This window comes from Tetrao urogallus, assembly GCF_951394365.1.
Source record: "Tetrao urogallus genome assembly, chromosome: 5".
In the NCBI taxonomy this organism is placed as follows: Eukaryota; Metazoa; Chordata; class Aves; order Galliformes; family Phasianidae; genus Tetrao; species Tetrao urogallus.
Genome location: NC_136818.1, coordinates 30,254,534 through 30,271,611, shown reverse-complemented (window position 1 = coordinate 30,271,611; position 17,078 = coordinate 30,254,534). Strand labels below are relative to the sequence as shown.

Genomic DNA, 17,078 nt, shown 5'->3' with positions numbered 1-17,078 from the left:
AATACACTTGCTAGAGTTGTCACTTCCTTTTGTTTGGTGCAGAAGAATCCTGTGGCTCAATGAATGCTGTGCAGTCGCAATGCTGGCTTGCTGCACCCGCTGTTCTGCACAGCCTGATCCCTCGTAGACAGCAGTGAGTCAGCAGTGGTGTGGGAATTGCATTCTAGCCTGATGTGTGGAGATAATAAGGAAGGTACTTCAGGATGCTTATATTTAGGTGGAAGAAAGGTTTTGCGTGCCTGTTCAAAGACAGTCATGCTTGCCTAAAATCAGAACCCCTGCTGAGCTCACTGTTGGATATTTGTTTTTCACTAGTGTTTGTGTTTGTCTTGTCCTGTTCCAAAACCTTATAGCACCCACACTTTTATTGAATTGGTGTCAGTAAACTGATTGGCACTTTTTTCCCCCTTCCTCCCCTTTTCCCGTTTGCTGGCATTTTCTGGAACATCTTTAGCAATACTAGCTCTGGGATTAAATTTTCACCTGTAGTTCTGATACGTGATTAAGCTTGTGTGTCCTCAATTCTTGTTGGTTTGCTATGATTTAGAAAGGAAGTGCAAATGAGCTGTGCACATGCTTGAGTAGCACTGTTGAGGAGCCACCTGAGAGTCCAGGGCCAAGAGGGATTGCAATATCCAAAAGTGTGAGACTGCTCAGTTAATTTAGAACCTTTTATTTCCGTCTGCGTGCATGCTCAAGGCTTTTGGTGTTTGGACACCTGTGTGCCTGTGAAGTGGAAATGCTGCTAAGATGTTCTGCTCTCTGCCTCCTTTCCATCTCGTACCATCTGGGGAATACTGGAATGTGTCTCCTACTTTAGCGTCCCAGAGACAGCAAGAAGAGCAGCTACTGAATTGAATACATGAAGAAGCTGCATGGTAAATCTTCTGGTTGTAAATAGAGATTTGAGCAAGTTATACAGTAATTCTGGCTAGCCCTAACGTCTGTGTCATGGGTGATATTGTATTATTCTGGGTTATTTTGTTACAGTAATTTATAGGGCCCTTCTGCTCAGAGCAGTGTATAGATGGAGGTGCTTTGAGCAAAAATGGTAGAGCTGCAGCAGATAGATGTGTGCTCTGTGTTCTGCAAGTCAGGAGCAAGGAGGAAGCAATGGGATGTGATAGCTGGATGTCAGGTGATGCACTGGTGTGTGATAGGCATGGAACAGGTGCACATGGCTTACAACTGCTTTCTTAATCTTACAGCAAGTAATAACTGATAAAATAGTAAATGCGTTGCGAGTTGTATCGTGCTTTTGCTACTTGAGCTAAGAGGTGTGGTTTGCTTGCAGAGTAAAATCCATTCAGAGCAAAGTTCAAAGTTGAAGATTGATGTGATATGATAGTATCAGAAATTATCACGGGATCTGAATGCTGAGCAATTTAATTTCTCCAAGATAAGCTTTTTTTGAGGTTTGGGGAAGTGCAGAGTGAATTAGAAATCAGGCATAAATCCCTTTTATGTGTCAGTGTTTGAGGAGGTGGCTACAGATACTTGTTTGGATCCCTCAGAAGCTTTCTTTCTTTTTTTTTTTTTTTTTTTTATTGTTGTCTGCATAACTCATTTAGAGCAGTCTAGGCAGACTGATGCTTATTTATATTTGGATACCACACAGTAAATGCTAGATTCTTTTTTTCTTTTTCGGAGAATACATAACTTCTGTGTACCGTTATAAAAATTTGCTCTCCAGCTGGCCAGCTGTTGAGCGAACTGCAGAACTCAGTCCATGCTGCTTTACTGCCAAGTACTCAGACTTGTGGGATCTCTGTCAGGGCAGGGTGAAATGGCTTGCAGCATATTTCAGGTTTTTTGTTGTGTGCAGCTAACTGGAATATGAATATCTTGGAAGTGGCTGCAGTGCCTTCATCCTGCTGCCTGCTCTTGGCAGTTTTGTTGTATTGTTGGTGTTTTAACAAGGACAGTCATTCTTGTAGTTTTAGAATAATTTAAGTTGAAGGGCACCTCTGGAAGTCACCTGCTCCAGCTCCCTTGTTTAAAGTGGGGCCAACTGCAAACATATTGTTCTTATTCCTTCTAAAATTAGTCTGAGAAGGAGTATGTTAATGTGGCAGGGTACGGGCTGCTTTTGAGCTGCTGGTTTCATTTCTGTTTTGCTTTTCAGTGAAACTTCTTCACTGTATTAACTTTTCTGATGTTTAAAACTAAGGAGTGTTTTTTTGTGTTGTGTTTAAAAAACAACGACAGCATCTGTCATTACACACCAGGATACTAAATGCTGGTCATTTTTTGGCAAACTGTTGTGAATTCTTTACACATCTGCTCTGGATGCAAGTTTACTTCTCTCTTTTTTTTTTTTTTTTTTTTTTTTTTTACTTTTTTCTCTTAGCAGTGTGGTTTTCTTCTTTTCTGGAGATCTTTATCTCAGGTTGTATTGATTCAGTAGTTCAGAATAAGAAATTAGAAATGATAATAGATATTAGAAATGTTCCATTGCAATGTTTGCATGACTGAAATGTGCTTTTTTTGTGTTGCCTGATAGGTGGATTTGGGGATCACTGGGGACTTTACCATGGCACTGACTTGGAGCATTTTGCAATTTAGTCATCCAAGACTGTAAAATAGTTTCCTGATGAATTTGATACGCCACTCAAACTGTGGAGAGAGACCACTGTGTGGCGTACATGCAGATTCAGTGAGATGAGGCATGGTGGTGTGGGTAACACAGTTTGGCTTTTGTACTCAATGTTAACATCACGTATTCAGTAGTACAAATTTGTTAAGTTATCTGTGAATTATAAGCAGACTTCTGTCATATTGGATGTTATATTGTTTATGGAAAAAATTCTGTACTGATTCTTCTTCCCTTGATCTTTTCTTACGTTTTTTTTCCTGAAGGAACCCCATATTACTGTATATACGATGTTGAATTCTTTGAATATGGAAGTTGCTCTGGGCTGTTTCTCCAGCTGGTGCAGGAGTAAAGAAATATTTCACAATCTCCGTTTAATATTGTTATACATGTTTTACATATTTTATAAGTGTTTCCGTAACTCAGATATTCAGATATTTATCCAAACATAATTGCTATGGGTTTTCCTGCGGAGAGGCTTGAAGGAGTATACCGGAACAATATTGATGATGTAGTAAGGTAAGGCTTTGTTTTTCTTCTTTAAGTTATTCTCATCTTAAATGGGTGCAGAAAAGGGCACTTATGTTCTGCTTAGGAAAGAATGTACTACCTGACTGGTAAAAATGGCAGTTCTTTCATCTAATAGACATTGCTTTTATTAGTATTTTATTAGTATTTAGTTGGAAACACTGAGAATAGTGTTCTCCAGGCTGCTGTTCTGTGCTGAGCCCACATGTGCTTTGTCATGTGAAAAAATGGACTTGGCAAATTGTGTTGCAGTAAAATGAGATTCTTTGCTTTTAGAAGGATGTGCATGCATGTGGAATTGAGAGTTTCCTCAGATAGTTGATGGCATTTCAGAGCGTTTGCATATAGCCTTTCTCTACTTGATAGATGAAGTTCTTGATAAATTAATTTTGATAGCAGTAAGTAACAAATGGCTCTAGGTAAAGGCTGTGTTTTAACTTCTGAAGAAGAAAAAAGAGGCAAAATTCGTTACTGCTGGTGACAGTGATAGCATGTTTTGTGAAAGTTTTGTTTTTAACACGAAAGTTACACGTTCTGAACTGCTGGATACAACTGTATGAGATCTTAGCAATTTGGGAGCATCTCTGTAATTTATTTCCTTAAAATCCCGTGTCTCTGCTTGATTTGTTGAGATGCATGAAGTCAACATTTCCTAATAGGAAGGTTTGTATTAATGCTGATCACAGAACAAATAAGGGATTTACTGATATTTGTTAAGTTATCCATAAACACTGTTGCTCCAAAGGACTAATGGTAATCTCCAAGTGTGATGAGCCAAATTAAGGTATGGAGTGATGCAAATGAAATGTCTGTAGGGAATTGGATGCTGAAGTAGCATTATACTTGGAATATTTTTTTCAAGAGCTTTGTATGTCAAAATTCACTGCTTGAGCTCTGTAGAAATGGGCTTTGAGCCTCAAGGGATGTGCTGGTGGGCTTCTTCCGAATAGCTAGCATCCTGACCAATTTGACAGTGATACTATATGAGGAGCGTGACTGGGCTGCTGGCTGACTTCTGGGGCTTCCATGTTGGATGGAATTTTGTCCTTACGAAAGCACTTGTGTGGAAGCTTACCCTTAGTCCTGCAGATGTTATTGGCAGAAGTGGAGCCAGCTCTCCTCTCCCTCCAGCTGCTTCAGACCTGCGGGAACATCTGCTGGAATAAATTGCTGTGTCCAGCATCTTCCTTAATCTCCCAAAGTCTGCCAGCGTGGGCACTGTGAAGGATTTCTGTTGGTGAAATTGGAGTCCCATATTCAGTGCTGCCCAAAGAGCACTCACACATCTGTTCTTACTTAAATGCATCAGTTTAACCACAGAGTTCTAGGCTCTTCTGGAATATTACAAGTGATAACCAGAGCTCATTTTTGCTTGAGCTTTCCAGGATTTTAGCAGTTACCATTTCTTTCAATTTGAACAGCATGTTCTGTCATGGCTAATTAAATTCCTTCTGGCTGATGTGCAGATACACACTGTTGACGATGTTAAGTGTAAACATTTGTATGTTATTTCTTCTTGAACATTACTGGGTGACACATATATAATCATGGCAATTTTGATGAATCATGTTTGCAGTTTGAGTCTCTGAGACTTGAAGGGGAAGTTTTCAATGCAAACTTAGCACAAAAATGAAATGAGTGCAAAGCAGAAAAAGCGGGAAGCACGAAGTCCACTCTGCATCCATAATGTTACTGGGCACTATACATTCTGCTTTAATAAGAATCAGCCCTTCACCTACATAATGTATTGATTTGTAGATGGGAATCACCATAGATGGGTGTGTACAGTAATCGTTGGCTTGCAGGTCAGATCTAGGCCCCTTGGTTGCACAAGTAGCCTTACTCAGGCTGATGGATTATTTGGAGGGGAGAGGTCTGCAGCATGATGCCTGCCTGCCTTGAGATGGTGCAAGGCCAACTGGACTGGGAGCACATCGCTGCGCATGCTGCTGGTATCCTGTTGATGCTGTGAGCTGAGATCACCATCACCGCGCTGTATATTAATGCATGCCTTTTTCTTTTTCCCTGTTTAAGGTTTTTGGATTCAAAGCATAAAAACCATTACAAGATATACAATCTGTAAGTATGTTCATAAATATTTGTTTTCCAAAATGATGAATTCTAAAAATAGCTTGGAAGTGAGAGTGTCTTGCTGCTGTGCTGAAGCAGAGCTAGAGATGTTTTGCACATTTCTTAAAACAATTAAGCCTGATTGAGAGCACTGTTACTTCATTTAGTGAAGCTGAGTGAGGTTAAATGAAATGCTGGTGTGTATTCATATTACTTGAACACTTTTAAATGACTTGGCACCCAGCCCATCTAGAGCATGTACTGTGTGATTAAAAAGTGAAAAGTAATTCACTGCAGGCTTTCCGTTTGTGTGTGTATGTATGTCTGAGTGAAGGAGCTGCCAGATGAATGCTGTCTTGTTTGTGTTGTGTTCCTGAGGGGTACTGAGCTGTGCTGGTACCCAGGTTCTGCATGTATTCCTCTCAGTTCCTGCTCATTATTTTGATTCAACTATTGCACAATCGGAGCACGATGATTGCTTTAGAGGGAAGAATATTTTCCTCAGGAAAGTCAGTTATTCTGAAAGCTGTTCTTGTTACATAACAAATGCTGCTGCTGTTGTTTTTCCCTGATCATTTTATATGCTAATTTAGCCTAATTTTATTTGTATAAGTGATTTTGTAATGTCAGCGGATGTTGAAGAACAGGTCCTGGTTTTCTTACCCAGATATTTTTTCCAAAAATCTGCATTTAGATTTATTGATTCTCTGAACTTTTAGAGCTGCTGCTGCTGCTTTTTTCTAAATAAATCTTTCTAAGTATCTGTAATTTTTCTACTAATCACGGTTATTTAGAAATATTTATTTAAAAAAGAAAAAACAACAAAAATTCCTAACAGCTCAGGGTAGTTGTATGTAGACTCAGGCAATGCATTCCACTGCAATCTGAAAATCATTAAAATAAGTCTTTAAATGTGTCTCTGTATTAGTTGGAGGATCATTCATGCATCAAGCATGATTTCTGACTTTTGATGTTGGAATGAAGCAATACTGGAACCTGAGATGTGGAATAATGTCGTTTGAAGTTCTCTGTGAAGTCCAGGGTAGAGTGGGACAGATTTTTGACTAGAATATGCATTAAAATAAATTAATTGGACACCATTCATGCAGTTCAGTGACAAAATTATTTTCTCCGTCATAACTATCCAGAAAGTTTTTGTTAGACTTTTAATAAATGTCTTAGTGACATTCACGGATGGAAAGGACCATGCTTCCAGGATACTTGACAGCTTCTGCTGTGAGTTGGTGCAGCTGTTTTGGGAGATAGCTTTCTGAGTATCTTTCTTTGCTGATCTTTGTTGAACATCTGTGTTGTGTAAAATGTACCTGCAGTGCTTTTGCTACAGCACCCTACCCTGGGTGTGACTTAATTTCCTCCAGATTCCAAGGGCTGGAGTTCTGTAGGTAAGTTTCTGGGGTCTCCTGGAGGACCAAGGTTTGCTGAACCGCATAGTGCTGAACTTGATGCTTCAGGCTGGCTCAAGAGGGGACAGGTTAAAACAGTAGGTTGTGTTTGGCTTCTAGGCTTGATCAGAGAGTAGGAATTTATTAAAAAATTCTTGGCGAGGATTTCTAGGGGCAAGGATGGTGCTTGAGTTGTTTCCATTTGGCTGTGTGCTGGCAACCTCATTTTACTTCAAAGAGTGAAAAAGGGGACAAAAAACTCCATCCTCTGCATGCTTTGGAGTTAAGCAGTGAGACAAATACTTCTAATATTTACATTGCTGATATTTTCAACTATGTAGAGAGCTTGTTCAGGTGTGTCAGAAGGTTTTGTCTTCAAGTTTTTTGTATAAAAACTTATTCTTTTCAATTGCAACAATCTCCCAGCTTCCATCAATTTCCCTTGCTGCTGAATTCAAAATAATCTCTAATGAAGCTTTCAAAAATAGAAATGTTTCCCATGAGATCAAAATTTTCACAGAGGAAAAAAATCTTTTTCAAATGTATGGATTCTCTTTGTCCTGGAAACACCAATTTCTTGCTTGCAAGAGGAGATTGAAGTTTTTAATGCTGTTTGGAAAACTCACCTTTTAAAATTTCTGTGGCTACAGAGACGGATTATCTGTGTGCACACAAAATCTGTGCACATTAAGTAAGTAAATGCTATTAAGTGAACTGTTGGAATGTTTGGTCATGAAATGAGAAGAAATTACAGCCTTCGGGTATTTCAGAGAGCAGCATCTCTGTAGATTTGTCCTATCCTTTGTAAATAATACCTTTTTTTTTTTTTTTTTTTTTTCAATAAGGAAGTAGGATTTTAAGGAAGTTACGTGGAAGTTACTCAGTGATTTCATGACGTTTGAGATCTCTTGTGGTAGCTGTTTCATGGAGTTGATAATGCTGCGTATATTGAACAGTTTTATTTAAAACTATTCTGAATGGATGCTTAACTGATGTAATTTATTCCTTATGCTCACAGTCTAGCTTTTGACTTCCAGTGAATATTTGAGCAGTTTGTTTCATTTTGTTCCTTGTGTTTTCTCATGTAGGCTTTTAACTTTCTGCTATTCTTTCTTTTATTATTCCTTAACACATTCATTTACTTTTGCTTTCATGCTTTGCATCCTGCCAAATTGTTCTCTTTGCTTCTTCACCTTCTCCATTGTATGTCTTTAATTGAAGCAGACTCTTGAAGGAACAGGGTACATTTTTGTGCTTATTTCTATGTCTCCATGTACAGGGAGTTAGGCACTGGCATAGGCTGCTGTCTTTTCTGTAATCTGTAGCCCTGTCAGCAGGTTTCAGATGGAGGTCTGACTGTATTACAGGTCTCATCATGGTTAGAAAACAGATGCTTTTAAAATGCTAAGCAATGGAAGCATCTCAAAAACACGTGCCAGTGGGATCTCAGACACGGGTAGCATGTGTTTTGTGTGAGGACAAGGGAGTATGTTTTATAGGGCCGTGCCTGGAGCTCTACATTTCTCCTGTGTTGTGTACAGCTCTCATGAGGGCATAGAGAGCAACATGGCTATGTTCTGTGCTCAGTTTCTATCCTTGGTATCAACAAAACTCTTTTTTATCCCTTATGTATTCTACTTGCTACTCTTTCAAACTTTGCAATTTGAAGGCTTTTTTGTCCATATGTGGATTCTTTTTGTGTTTTGAAGTTTCATCTCATACTACTCCTTTGAACTGGGTGCTTCTTTAAAAGGAAGATTAATGAAGAGCACAGTTAGATGAGATGCTTTGTGTTAACTGCTTTGCTTCCTAGCAGGCTCTGCTTCCAGAGTTCAAATACTGACTAACTTGTACCAGTCCTTTTCCCAGCATGGCTGATGGCTGCTCCAGGCATGCTGACTATATCTTGGGCTTATATCCAGGGTCTGACCTTTCTTCTTGAAGGCTCGGCTACAGATAATAGTTCTTTGAAACACACCTTCCACTCAGTCTGCTTCATGTCACTTCTGACCCAGGGAAAGTGTCAGCAATGTGATCAGAGCTGTAGAAACCACCTGGCTTTTTGCCTAGCGAAGGCTAGACCCAGGAAGGTTCAGCAGTGCAGAAAAGGGAAATCACTGTCCCTAGGGCATGATAACCCTGGCTGAATGTATGGGCTGGGGGATGAGAGGCTGAAGAGCAGTCTCATGGAAAGGAATCTGGGGGTTCTGGCTGAGGCAAGTTGATCTGAGCCAGCAGTGCGCCCTGGCAGCCATACCCTGGAGTGCTTTGGGCCCAGCAGTGCCAGCGGGCGAGGGAAGGGCTTGTCCTGCTTTGCCTTGTGCTGGTGCAGCTGCACCTTGAGCACTGGGTGCAGGTTTGGGCTTCACAATATCAGATGGATGGACGTAAAACTATTGGAGAGCATCCAGAGATGGGCTGCAGAGATGGGGAAGGATCTGGGGGGCAGGAGGTGTGAAGAGCATCTGGGGTCCCTGGGTCTGTCTGGCCCAGAGTAGAGGAACCGAAGGGAGGCCTTGTGGTGGCTGCAGCTCCTCACAGGGAGCGCAGGGGCAGCGCTGAGCTTTGCTCTGTGTGACAGCGACGGGCTGAGGGAACAGCATGGAGCTGTCAGGGGAGGGCAGCTGGGGGTGAGGGAAAGGCTCTGTGGCAGAGGGCGGTGGGGTGGAATGGGCTGTGCGGGGCAGTGGGCACAACCCTGAGTGCAGGAGCTTAGGGAGTGCTGGAGCGCTGCTCTCAGACGTAGGGTTTGGATTTGGGTGATGCTGTGGTAGAGCTGAGAGTCTCAATGATCCTTGTGGGTCCCTTCAACTCAGGGTATTCTGTGATGCTGCAATTAGCGAGTGCTATCCCAGCAGGTATGTCTCTAACCCTGGTTGTCTGAATTTTGTGGACCAAGCTTGTTTCAGTGCCTGTAAGACTCAGGCTAGGTGAAATAGTCATACAGCAAGAGCCTAAAAGTCTGCATTTTCGTGTCTGAAAGTACCAAGTAAGCTCTATATAGCTTCAAAGGCTGCAATTGTAATGTATTTACCAAAGGAAAGATAAGGTCATACTGGTCCTGAAGCTGCAGGGGATGTTTGAACCCTATGAAAAATACAGGTTATAATCAGAATGGAAGACCTAGATGTGTTTTCTCTTTTACTGAAATTACTTCCAGTCACTGTTTCAAGCTAGAGTCCTGTTGTTTTGTAGAAGAGTTGTTCTTGCCTTTCCTCCTGAAGTTCATTTTCACTTGCTTTGCATAGGGACACAACGCTTTTCCTGCAGAAAGCAATCTCTAAGGAATATTGCAGAGGGCATGCTGTTCTTACTTTCTTTCCCCTTACCCCCAGTATCAGCTCTAGCTCATTTCTGTTCTGGCTAGTTCCTCTATATCCTTTATATTGGTGATGCTCATCCCCAGACGTGTCATCCTGAACAACTGAGATCATGTGATTTGTTTTGCTGGCAGCTAGCTAGCCTGGATCTCATGCAGCATAGTAAAGCAGATATTAGTGCAAGTCCAAGAAAAAATACCATGTTGGAGAGCTGTACTGCAATCTATTTGGTATAATTGATGTGTATTACCATTCAGTGGTGCTTTCAGATACTATTGGTGGTTGTATCATGATTCTGTAATTGATGGAAGAGTCCTTATGTAGGTTGCTCTAGCTGAGTGTCTTCTGAATGTCCTTGTGACTACCATAAGCCCTAGCTTGTTTGTTGCTGTGAAGGTTTCTTGACATGTGTTTTGAGTTCAGAGAAAATTGGATGAAGGTTATAGCCATCCTCTGTTTGCTCATGTGGGAGCTTTAAAGCTGTTGAGTGGGTGGAATAGCTAAACTTACTGCGTTAAAAATAAGCATATCTTGCATTACTTGCATGAATGTCTCCGTTGAGAGTCACAGTGACTAAATCACTGATGGAGCACATTTACTTTAGGGTAAGTTATTGCTTTGCACTAAAATAACTGATTCCTTATTGGCCGACTTGTATATCTGCAGTAAAATATTTATTTTTTGTATGTAGTCTCTAGCTATAGTTTTAGATTATAATGATGATGTGTCTACATGATTTTCTGATATGCTAATCTGTATGCTCTGAGGTGTGGCAGCTGCTAGGAGTGCCTTAGAGAATGTCTTGAACTTCTGTCTTATTTTTCTTTTTAGATGTGCTGAAAGACATTATGATACCGCCAAATTTAACTGCAGAGGTATGTATTCACAGTCTAGCGTGTGTTTTTCTCTTTTTATTTCACTTTTTCTGGATGATGGTGTAAAGTGGAGTTGATAGTAATGCATAGTAATATAAAACATTGCTATACATTTAGACCAGTACTAAAAATAGTACTATAGAATGTAGTGTAGGAGATTTGGGAGCAAAGAATCATATCAAATAGCATTTGAATCGTCGGAGAAACTTGGTGTATTCCTTATGTTTTCAAAAACCAGTGTTCCTAACTAAAACAAGACCTAATGGGGCAATTAGAAATCTACTGTTTGAAAAACTGTTGCAGAATGAGTTGTATAGAGATTTCTATTCAATTCTGTCAGCAGACTTACTGTAAAATTTAGCTGTGAAGCTTAAGGAGAACTATTATTTTATGCTGAAGCATCACGTACAGTAAAAATGGAGAACACTACCAACGTGTTTTTCAGTGTTCGCATGCAACAGCTTTTTGAAGGTCTCAAACATACCTTCTGTTTCTTTAATAAAAACAAAATTAAATTTCCAAGATGCCTGTTTGAGGTAAGATGGCTGGCTCTTGGACACTTTGCAGAACTTGTGGGGAAACTTTCAGGAACTCCTTTTGATCAGGCCCTTTGTAATAAATGGAAACCAATGTTCTTGTCTTGTCAGTATTAATGCCCCAGGTAATAAATAAATGCAGATTTACCTTTGTTCCTTTTGTGGAGAAATATCTCTGTGTGCTGTGGTGAGACTTGTAATTCCTCTTTACGTTGTGCTTCAGAATGGCTGGGTAGGGAAAAGGGTATTTCTGCATATGAAACTGGGGGTGAGTGAGTTTTACTCCAACTGGCTGATACTAGGTCCTTTATTATTGAATTTATACATCCTTCTAGTTGTGAACAGGTTGTTTAGTACATGGCCAGTTGGCTACTTTAATGTCTGAATGTACAGAAGGATTGAAACCTTCATTTTAGAAGTAATCATTGCTCTTGCTTTGCTCTAATTATGTTGAATAGCAATGTTCTGAAACCTTGCTAAACAAACACAAAGGGGAAAAAAAAGGTATCTTATGATCTGCTTGAGCACTTCTTTGGGTAAGAGGAGAAAGGATGTAAATGAAGAGGACATGCTTCTAATATCATGTCTGGTACATGTGCTTGCATTAATTTATGCTTTTACTGTGGAGGTGCTTAGATCCCTTTGCAGTCAGTTGTGACCGGCAACGTTTGTGACACCGCTTCTTACAGTTCCTCTGTATAAGACAACACTGTTTTAGGGAGATTCATACTTTTTATTACTTTCCTTGCCAAATTATTTAACGTAAGTGATCAAATTTGTGACTCGGGGCTTACCTTTAGCAGCAGCAGAAGTATGGTTGTATTTTAAAATCTTTGGGAGTGAAGTAATTTCAAAAGGAAATTCTCATTTCTATACTGAACGTGGAACGCCATAGTAATTTTCAGCTGGAATGTTCTTGCATCAGATGTAGAAACAAATGTTGAAAGCTCTTTGTCCACAGACACTAACTTTCTGTCTAGAGTTCGTGTAGTTTCTGAAGTACCCCAGCACTGGAAGTGGCCTTTGGCTTTGCCATGTTTTTTGGTTTGGTTTTCCCTCCTTATGTGCAATGTCTGGGAGCTTGGAGAGAGGAGTTAGCTGTTCTCCATGCTTTCCTCTTTCCAGTACTAGCAGCCTTCATCCATGGAGCACCTGCACCCTCCTCAAAACAGATCAAGGCAACTTGATGTTTTCTAAGGTTGCTTTCTAAACCATTTCAGTACATCCATTTCAGCACTTTTTCATTCAGCCTTTGTAGAAAATCCTGCAAGGTTTGTCTGTTATTTCAGGTCTCTCAACAAACTGTTACTAGTTTTGATTTTTCATGCAGCTCTTCTAGCATTATGTTGTCTCTTCTCTTCAGAGGAACATTATTAGATGTAGTTAAGATAGAGTCAAAGATCTGCAGTATCTCCTGAATGATTTTCTCTTTTAGGGATTTCTTAATATCATTCACTTATATCTGCAGCAGAAAGTAACATATGAGTAACTTTGCATGCAGAGATCATTTGCAGATTATTTAGATCTTCTGTATGCAAGAACTTATTAGTAGATGTTCGTGTTCATTAAGCTTTTTTAACAGATTATTCACTTTATCAGGCTTTTGTTCTCCTAGGAGAGATTAAGTGGACAGTCTGTACTGCGCAAGACTAAACTGTCTGTCTGAAAGGCTTCAAACTTATGCCATGGTCTGTGGCAAAAGAGTAGCCTTTACAAAACAATTACAAATGCATGCCAAAAAATGGAATGTATTCTTTTTTTGTTTTTGTTTTTTTTTCCCACCAGAAAAGGAAATGGTGTTTCTAGCTGAGAATTTTAAAATGAACCAGGCTTGTATTTTTAAGAACCCAAGTCTGTTGATTAAGAATTGGAGTATGCTTTGTGAAGTGTAATCCTCCTGGCCAAACTAGTACAATTCCATGTAATTCTGCCAGCCAGCCTGGCATTGTCTATAATCTGATTTGGCAGGTCATACAGAGGTTTGGTTTTGGGTCCTTTTCCCAGTTGCTTATTTTTGTTTTCTTCTGAGATTTTTTTTTTTTTTTTTTTTTTTTTTTTCCCTGAATGCTTTCCTGAAATTCTTTCCATGCCTAGCTGGAAAAACTGTGTGAGTGTCTCTGGATATCCCCCCCCCAAAAAAATAAATTGACAACTGCATTTGATGGGTTGACCTTAAAACACATTGCAGGTTCCTTGTGTGAGATATCTTTTTGATTACCATTTTTAGTATGGAATTTACCATTCTTTTTTTTTTTTTTTTTTTTTTTTCTAAATCCCTTTGAGCAAATTCTGAGTGTTCGTCCCCAATGTAGACCAAACCATGCTCTGAATCTTTGCTCCCACTCATCTGATCAGTGAGTGGGGCTGGGCTGTTGTTTTCTCTCAGCGGGTAGTCTAATTGTTGTCTAATGGGTTTTCACGATGTTATTTTTTGTGCCGGTGTACTCTTAAATTCCAGTAAAATGTGAGGTGCAGAGTCTTGTAGCACTGACCTCAGAAGCACTACAGAATAGTCTCTTCATGCAGCAAGATGTTACGTATTCCTAGAGAAATGTATATGATGCATTTAGTGTGCAATATGTTACTGAATAACAGCAGAATCAAAGCTATATGTGTACACAGATCTGTATGCAAGACTGTTTTTCATTCAGAATGTTAATTTTTTCATGCTTGTCATGAATTTGACCTGTCTAGTTGAGCTTTTGGTGATTTCCTTTTTAGATTTTGATAAGTTACTCCTTCTCATTGCAGTTGCACAGTACCCTTTTGAAGACCATAACCCACCACAGTTAGAGCTTATCAAACCTTTTTGTGAAGATCTTGACCAATGGCTAAGTGAAGATGACAATCATGTTGCAGCAATCCACTGTAAAGCTGGAAAGGGACGAACTGGTGTAATGATATGTGCATATTTGTTGCATCGAGGCAAGTTTTTAAAGGCTCAAGAAGCCCTAGATTTCTATGGGGAAGTAAGGACCAGAGACAAGAAGGTGAGTTGTTTTGTTCTTTTTTGCTGTGTGCATCTTTAGGCTTTTCCTGAGTAGTCAAATCCTTTGAGAAATGTTCTCTGTCAATTGTGATATCTCGTTTGGTTTAGCTGTAATATTACTGGGTCAGTGCTGTCCTTTTCAATGAAGAAGATTTCTTAAGTAGCAGAAGCAATTAATCACAACACTAAAATGGTCTGTTTTTTCCATCTCCTGTTGAAGGTGATCTGGACAGTTTATTTTAAATACCCTTTTAAATAGCATTCTGCTCTGTGTTGCATCAAATAGGTGGTTGATCAGTGAACTTTCTCATTCAGCATTTTCAGCCCAAATAAGAGGATTATTCTAGCTTGTTTTGTCTGTATAGATAAGCTGTTCAGATCCTCAGGTTCTCTCGACTTCTGTGATGTTTTGAGATGCATAGTCATTAAAGTGCTTTTTACAGCTGAATGTCCCTACTGGAAGAGCATATCCATGGCTGAATACCCCTTTCAATTAGAAGGGAGGCTAGGCATTGGCCACCTCAGTCTTCTTCATGATGTTTAATTTCTTGTGTTTGTGGGGTGTGAGAGAATCTCAGAGAAATGATGTTTGTGGCTGCAAGAGCTTTGTTATGACCTTATCAGTGCTGCACAGGCTGACTTAGCGGTACTTGTGGATTGGACCTTTTTGGCATGGTTATGTATCATTAATGAAAACTTACACTTTTTTTTTTTTGTGAAATCTTCCCCAACTATGGTAAGATGTGCCTTGCAGGGTAGTTTCAGCAAGTGTCTCTGCTCATCTTCCTTGTTTCCTTGTACGTTTTGGTAAGAGCAGCCCTGGGGAATCATCTCTGAGCCAGTTTTAGCCTATTCAAGAACAGAGCTCTCTGTGTTTCTGCAATGTTTGCATTAGGTATTCATTTCACAGTGTGGGCCTTTTAACAAGTTGAGTTTCATGTTTGAAGGCACTTGAGAGTGAAAGTATTGTATAAGGAATGTCAGGATTTGGATGCTGATTCATTAGAAGGAGCAAGTGAATAGTTAGTTGGCTGTTTTTATGAGATGGAGCTGGTATTCCAGCTTAGAATATGGTTGTGATGTCATACTTGAAAGGAGATAGTGTTAAGATTTCCCATCAAAACCTGTAGGTTTTGATAGGAGTGAGTGATAGTGAACAGGAGTGAGCTGTGTGATGAATGAACAGTGTAAGCTGCTCCTAAAGGTTGTCTGAAGATAAAATGATGTGGAAATCACTCAGCTCAAAATGCAACAAATACATGGTGAAGCATGCTGTACCTCAGTTTACCTTTCTGTAAAGAGTGTAATATTTCTGTACATTGGTGTCTTGAGGATAAGGAGTTATGTTCATTAGCATGTTTGAGGTAGCAGAGGGTTTATTAAACAGGAATTGTGAGAGCCTTGTTTAGCTTTGCTGTAAACATTATCAGTAACAAGCAACTTTGTTTTGGTTTTGATGTCTCTTCTGGAAGAGCTGTTTTTTTTTTTTTTCCCAGCTCTTGAGCCTGGTTAACTTCGTTTGGCAAATGAGCAGTATGTGATTCACATGACTGTAAAAGTTGTGCTTATAAACAGGTATTCCAGTGTAGATTCTGGGAGCTTTTTCTTCCCTTCTGGGCCATGTTTTGGTATTGCATGCAAAGTGCTGCTCTCTGATTTGATGCTTTGCCACACCTCTATAAGCTGACTTCCTGAACTCAAAGTAGTTGGGCCATCAAAAGAGCTGCTTGTGCCCAGGTGAAAGAGAATTTTCTTATTTTTGCTGGGCCAAAACATGATGAAAGAAAATTGGCTTTAATCAGGTACCAGGTATTCTTTATTTGAAAGCAAGCAAAAGTGCACAGCTTTCGTATAGCAACTGAGAAGATCACAGCTCCAATCACTGTTGCCATTTATGTGCATTGCAGATTGATTCTTGAGAAGGTTTGTAACCTATGCTGGCAGGAAGTGCTACTAATTACAAGAGGAAGTATGACTAATTAGTCAAGAGAACAACCATGCGTACTTCTGTAGCAAGCTTTTCCCTGGTGTCTGGTGGGAGAAACAGCTCTGCCAGAAGCCTTTGTGACATCTAACAGGGGATGTGGAACAAATGGACAATTCCTAGATAGTAGGTAGTCTGCTAATGCAGCGTCATCCTGGGAAGGGTAGTGGATGTTGCAGAACTGAGCCTAAAAAGCTGTCTCCAAATGGAAAATGATTTTTTTCCTCTAAGCTGCCTCTTTCAACTTCTGCAGCTCCTCAGGGAAGGGTTTCTTTTTCAGAAAGAGGGAATGGGAAAGATTAAAAACATTGTCTAAAAGATTGTTATCTATCAGTCCCCACCACTGTAGCAGAATGGCACTAATTTTCATTTCTCCTTTGAACGGTATGAAGACACGATTTTTCTGAAACTTGATTAAGAATTGCGGTTGTCCTTCCTGTTTCCAGAACTGGGGGAGAATTAAGTCCCCAAATAGGTCTTCTAAAACAGCTGCTACTGCATCCGCACTTTGAACTGGTTGGCTTATTCCCTAAGGCGTACAACAAAATTCTGCTGTAATGATGAAGGCTGACAGTTTGCCTTCCTACAGCTGGATGAGGTTTTTGTTTCTTCCCACTTCTGTAGAGGCCTCTGTGGTGAAGTGTAGTCCCCAGAGAAGGGACTGGCTACTCCATGAGTAGTTATCAGGTAGGAAGAACTTAGTCAAGTGCAGAAGCTGGAGATGATCCATTCAAGAGTGTTCTTTGACCTCCACGTTGTTGCATTTTAGGAATGGCTCCC

At 40.0% G+C, this 17,078-nt stretch overlaps 1 protein-coding gene across 1 annotated transcript in view; it reads left to right on the top strand.

The window, feature by feature from the left end:
- The window catches only part of PTEN (phosphatase and tensin homolog), a gene marked incomplete at its 3' end in the record, with an annotated part of 42,619 nt that overhangs the window by 10,926 nt on the left and 14,615 nt on the right, over positions 1-17,078 (top strand). The window contains exons 2-5 of the mRNA XM_079536041.1: positions 3,028-3,112; positions 5,156-5,200; positions 10,746-10,789; positions 14,077-14,315. Of these exons, the coding sequence (XP_079392167.1) occupies positions 3,028-3,112; positions 5,156-5,200; positions 10,746-10,789; positions 14,077-14,315 (413 nt within the window). The remainder of the gene's footprint in view (positions 1-3,027; positions 3,113-5,155; positions 5,201-10,745; positions 10,790-14,076; positions 14,316-17,078) is intronic.